Source organism: Canis lupus, chromosome 32, assembly GCF_011100685.1.
Source record: "Canis lupus familiaris isolate Mischka breed German Shepherd chromosome 32, alternate assembly UU_Cfam_GSD_1.0, whole genome shotgun sequence".
In the NCBI taxonomy this organism is placed as follows: Eukaryota; Metazoa; Chordata; class Mammalia; order Carnivora; family Canidae; genus Canis; species Canis lupus.
The window spans coordinates 16,556,774-16,562,773 of record NC_049253.1 but is presented as its reverse complement, the minus strand read 5'-3'; the positions used below and the strand labels follow the sequence as shown (position 1 = coordinate 16,562,773).

At 41.9% G+C, this 6,000-nt stretch overlaps 1 protein-coding gene across 3 annotated transcripts in view; it reads left to right on the top strand.

Annotated features, from left to right (window-relative positions):
* The first annotated feature begins 408 nt into the window (after positions 1-408).
* The window catches only part of BANK1 (B cell scaffold protein with ankyrin repeats 1), a 280,340-nt gene continuing 274,748 nt past the window's right edge, over positions 409-6,000 (top strand). For 2 of the 3 annotated variants that reach the window (XM_038582024.1, XM_038582023.1), the window contains exon 1: positions 896-1,004. In XM_038582024.1, the coding sequence (XP_038437952.1) occupies positions 950-1,004 (55 nt within the window). In that variant the 5' untranslated portion in view covers positions 896-949. Of the gene's footprint in view, positions 619-895; positions 1,005-6,000 lie in introns of those variants that run through there. The other variant, XM_038582025.1, reaches the window with a different exon arrangement.

The window sequence follows — 6,000 nt, the reverse complement described above, 5'->3', positions numbered from 1 at the left end:
TGGCGGAGCAGAAGCCCAACTCAAGGGGTTCCATCCCAGGACCCCAAGACCACTTGACCTGAGCAAAAGGCAGACGCTTAACCAAACTGAGCCACCCAGGTGCCCCTAGATTTCTTTTCTAAAAGAGGGAGAGGGACATTTAACCCATGAATTATTACCAAATCTTCAATCTCATCTCCAGAAACATTTTCAATTTCCAAAGGTTAATGACTAATTTAGAGATCCTTGAGAGAAAAAGGGACATTTATATTAAGGCTCCGGGAACAGCCTGAGGATTTCCATCTCCAAAGAAGCAAACAGAGTACTCTTATCTGGAGAACCTATTTCAATCCACAACCAATTCTTTTTTTTTTTTTTTTTTTTTTTTTTTTACTGGACCCAGTTCTGACCTGGAGCAGGAGAAGGAAATAAACTTTACACGGGATTTTAAATCGCTTTACAAGTTGTGCTTCTAGCCTACAAAGTCTGAGCAACATGAAATTATTTAAAAGAATTTAACTGTATCTGTAGCTACTTCTGTCTTTGCACAACCGGATTGCACGTTTCTCCCTCCCCTTGCCCGGCGAGTGTCTTTTCGGAAGCGGGAGCGGGGCCGTCCTAGGACACCTGAAGTCACAGGTACTGTGGCTCCGAGGTTCCCCGCGCGAAAAGCTGCGCGGGGCAGAGGACCCGGGGTGCGGGGGGCGGGGGCGGGGTCGGGGTCGGGGGGGCACCCAGGGCAGCCTGCGAGGCGAGGCGAGGCCAGCGCGAGCCCCGGGCAGTTTCACTTCCTCGCGGCTCCGAGCGAGGCCGGGCGGCGGCCCCGTGGCCCGAGTCCCCGGGCGCTGCGCTTCCGGAGCGGGCGGCCACGAGGCGCCGGGGCAGCCCTGGCGAGGGGCGGTGGCCGCCCGGAGCTCGCCCAGGAAGGAGCTGAGGCGGCGCCGTCCGCGCCCGGGCTCCGGCCGCCGAGATGCTGCCCCGCGCGTCGGTGCGGGCGGGCGGGCGCCGCGGCCCAGCGCCCCCAGGTGGGTGTCGGCGCGCGCGGGCCGCTGCGGCGGGGGGGGAGGGGGCGGGCTGCGGGGGCCTCCCCTGGTCCCGCCGCGGCCCGGGGGCGGGGAGGGGGGCAGTGCGGCCGGGACGCGCTGGCCGCCAGCGTCCCAGGGCTCGGAGCCTTGCAGAGCCGCGGCCACCGGCGCCTCCGCCCCCCGCAGCCCCCGTGGGACGCGTCTGAGAGCCTCGCGCGTGCTGCACCGTGACGCGCACGTCTCCGGGGCCTGGGGCCTGGGGCCGCCGCACCTGCCGGCCCTGCGGGGAGAGGGTGAGGGGCCAGGATGCGCCTGGATCCGCTCCGGGACACGCTACCCCGCGCGGCCTCCTCCCGCCGCAGGGTTCTGCTCGCTCGTGAGAACTAGGAGCCGTCAGAGCGGTGGGATACGTTTGATTTAGGGACCACATGGACCTGAAGGCGGCTGTACCCGGTTCTTTCTGTGTTTCCAACGTGCATTTGTGAACTTTGCGATGATGCTAAAAGGGTTCAGTTTTGCAACTGGGAAGAAGCCCTCACTTGGGTGGCAGGAGTGCTGCCGTGGTCCACAGCGAGACACGCAGCCAGGAAACCGGAGTGAAACTCTGAGCTTACTGAACAGGCTCTCATAGCTTGCCAGCAGCTTTTAGGGCGATGTTGCTTCTCTTGCCCAGTGTATATTTTCAATTTGTAAATTTTTTTTTAAAAGATTTTATTTATTTATTCATGATAGTCACACACACACACAGAGAGAGGCAGAGACACAGGCAGAGGGAGAAGCAGGCTCCATGCAGGGAGCCCGACGTGGGATTCGATCCCAGATCTCCAGGATCGCGCCCTGGGCCAAAGGCAGGCGCCAAACCGCTGCGCCACCCAGGGATCCCTCAATTTATGAATTTTGAGAGGCTGCTCTTTCTTAAAATGGGAAGTGTGTTTGTGACAATTTAAATGACAACAGGAGGATTAGAGCCCCTGATATGATATGTTAGTTAATATATTGACATTTGTGATTTCAGCCTAACAGTTTAGTTTAAACAGAGCGGGCGAAGGTTTGTTCGAACTTCTTGATTGAACGGTTTAGCCAGAGAATGACTTTTATCCCACTTGATTCCCAAGAACACTTTGAGGTACTTGCTACTGTGAATAATACTGGAGACACGTGACGCGACTGTTAGCTCATTCTGATTATTCCTGTGCCTTCCATGTGTTTTCCCCCCATTTACTGTGGTCCTTCCCAGTAGTGGTAATTTATCACTTGTTTCATTTACCTCCTTTGGCCACGGTAATGAATTTTTTTTTTCTCTCTAAAAGAAACTATCTTTTGTTATTAACCCATGCCCAGTCCTTATGAGTATGAGTTTCGAGTAGTCTTGAGTACGTGGGTATGAGTAGTCTTCCAGGGGAACTAGTTCTAATGGATTCCTTTAACACATGGAGGGTTTTTTTGTGTGACCTTTCTTTCTGCTTCGGACAAGTGTTTCCACAACATGGTGGACTTACCTTAAGGTGTCACATTGTGAGAAAGTTAGTCCAACTTCATTTTAGAGAGAAAGCTGAGACCCAAGTAGTGATTTTCCTGTGGCCCCATAACTAACAATTACTTGAAGATCATTTATTTGTTGCTTCACCAACAATCCTTTATCTCCTTACCAAATTTGTGTAGTTAATAGGAGTATAAAATGGTAAGCACAATTTCATGCCTATGAAAACTTTATATTTCTAGCAGTAGGCGTATGGTATATTGAAATGACATCTGTGTGTGGTGCCACCAGAAAGATCTATGAGTATCCAACTTGCCTTTTAATGGAAGCAGGAAAGATAGGATACTCAGTACTAAAACAAGGTAAAAATATTGCACATTAGATGAAAATCCCATTTAGAATGTACTTTTCTGGTTTATATTTAACTAGATACCATCCCCGAATGTCCAAATGAGAAATTCTTCCTTTGCATTATTGCTAAACTAGTAATTTTATTTTTTTTTTATTTTTTTATTTTTTATTTTTTTGCTAAACTAGTAATTTTAAAAACGAATTTCATTTCAACTGCTACCTTCAATAAAAACTGTTTATTTATTAAAGCACAGATATCCCCCACCTCATAATTTTTGTATTTTTTTATTAACAGTATTTGATACCTTTGATGAAGAGCCTTAAATAGTTTAAAAACAAAAGGCATCTACCCTGTCTCACTATATGCTAGATTAGATGCTTATGTATAATTTGTGAGGGACATAGTTTGTCTAGGTCTCTCTGTCTTGAAATTCTTGAAGATTTGAAGCTTTTTATTCTGACTGCAGTCTTCCAACATAGAAAATAACCTTGATTTCTCCTTCCAAAGAAATAGCCCGGATCTGTTCTGGTGACTGGTAAAACTTGCCTCCTTCAGCTGGAAATATTCCAATAAGGTTATTTTTGCTAAGATTTTAAAGAGTGGTAGCTCTCTTAGGGCATTTCATTTTAATATGGAATAATTCTATGATATCTAATTGCTTAGGGTTTCAGACTTAAACAGCAATGTATGTGATGTATACTTGGAAAATTAGAGGGCATTTTTTCACCACATCAATCTGAACACATGTCGTAGGTGATCATGCCCTACTAATGATGGCCTCTGGACTCAGGCCTTCTCCCATCAGTCTAACTCTTTTGCTTATTTGCTGTTTGATCTTGGATAAATAACTAAATCTGTCATTATCTCAATTTATCCATTTAAAAAGCAAAAGTGGAGTGAACAGTAACACTTATGTGAAAGAGTGGTTTTGAAGAATAAAAGAGAAAGTGCATGTGATTTTCAGAGTGCCATAGCAAATAGTAATTGCTTAATACATGTTAGTTATTATTTTAATTCTTAGGTCATTGGTCAGTCAGTAGTGTCATATTTACATATAAAAGATAGAGTTTTATTGAGAAAATAAAGTCTATTGAATTGGAGGAAAACTTGAACGAAGCCATCAAGCTCCCACATGAAATAAATGAAGGAGTGTGGCTTCCTGTAGAAAGATATTGCTATATCCTTAGGGAAATATTGTGGTTAATAGTTCTGAGAGAAGGAGAAAAAGAACCCACAATGAGAAGAACTAAGGATAAATTGATTAAAAGGGCATTAGACTACAACATTTACAGGAAAGAATAAAATGGGAATTTAATAGGACAAAATGAGAACATGCTTTATTTTCCTATATCACAGAGTATCAGTTGTGACCCAGTTAAAAATATATCTGTAAATACATGTGGAAAAGTAAAGATCAAACTGAAAATTATGGGATATTTCATTGAATTATAAGAAGAGGAGAATCTACTTTACCAAAATATTCACTGCTTGCTTAAAAAAAATCCAATGTAAAGAAATATTATTCCTGCCAAATATGAGTCACAAGTTTTAAGAATTTCAATAGCTGTTACCTGATTACCTGGATTACATTGCTGTTTTATTATTTTCTTTATATATTACAGGGTATCTTACAGTAACTTTGGAGATAGCTGTGAAATAAGAATAGGAAGGGCAAACATTCCAGAAGTTATTATTTTATAAAAATAAGTTGTTAATATGGCCTTGTAATTTTTTGCCGTTATAAATATAAAGAATGGATCTAAGTTCACTGCAGATATTGAAATAGTCCAACTGGTAAAAATATCGGATATTATATGGAATTATACCCCTCTTGTATTTATTTTTCGCTCAGAAGAAAGGAATGATTTTTCTTTAGACATTTACCACTGAACAGAAATTTCTTTGTTGTTTTCTAGTGCTCCACATTGAAATAATCCAGAAAGACCACTTCCCTTTTTAATCATGAGAAGTAATTTTTCAATGTCTTGTGGCTTTATAAGACTTCCTGTGTATCCAATTAATTAAAATAAGTTATGTTTTATCACACTGTGTGTCATATTTTCCTTTCTTTTAAGCTCTTTTACTGTTTTTCTGTATTAGTAATTCCCATTCTTCATTTTTAATATGCTCTGCTTTATAAAGACATCCTAAGAAGTACAAGAACAGTATCTGCCTTGGAATTTCATTTACTAGGTGCCTCATTTTTTGGTCATGATCCATGCTGAAGACTAACTCTCACCCTTTGTTTAGGAACAATACTCCATTTTTTTTTAAAGATTTTTCTTTTTTTTTTTTTTAAGATTTATTTAAATATATATAGAGAAGCAGAGACATAGGTAGAGGGAGAAGTAGACTCCTTGAAGGAAGCGCAATGTAGGACTCGATCCCGGAACACCAGGATCATGCCCTGAGTGGAAGGCAGGTACTCAACCACTGAGCCACCCAGGCATATCTCATTTTTTGTTCTAATTTAGCCATAGGTAGGATCATGCCTAACTTTCAGAAAAATAGCATAATGGCAAGACCACTTGAAATTCTGGCCTTTAAGACTGCATTTATTACTACTTTGAATTCATATGGTACGGATATCACATTACTTTGATAAGTGAGATCATCAGAAGATTAGCACCTACTTTGAATAAGAAGTTATAGTATTCAGTATAATTAGAAGAAAGTGTGTAATAATTCATCGTGTTATTTCATTTCCTATAAGAACCTTTCTAAACTATTAAAGTTGTAACTTCTAGGTCATTGTATCTTTTTAGGAAGGATACAGAAAGTGGAGAAACATCCACATCAAAGACGTGAGGAAGAAACATACCATATCAATGTAGTGTGATTCTATAAAAATCATGTCACTAGAATGACAAACTGTAGAGTATTTCTTGGAACTGTGTGAAGAATCTCTAGGATTTACATGTTTTTCTCATTGGTTGATCTCCTTTTATTTAGATTTAATAGACTGATATACAATCTCAGAAGACAACTGGATTTTTAGTACAATTAGTGAACTACTGAGTCACTAATGAGAAAGTCAGTGAGATAAAATTGAAGCAAAATTCTACCCTCATTTCAGTTAATGAGATAATTTCCTTAATTCTCTCATAACTTTTTTTTTTCTCTCATAACTTTTCAATAAAGATTTAGAACTTCCTCTACTTCAG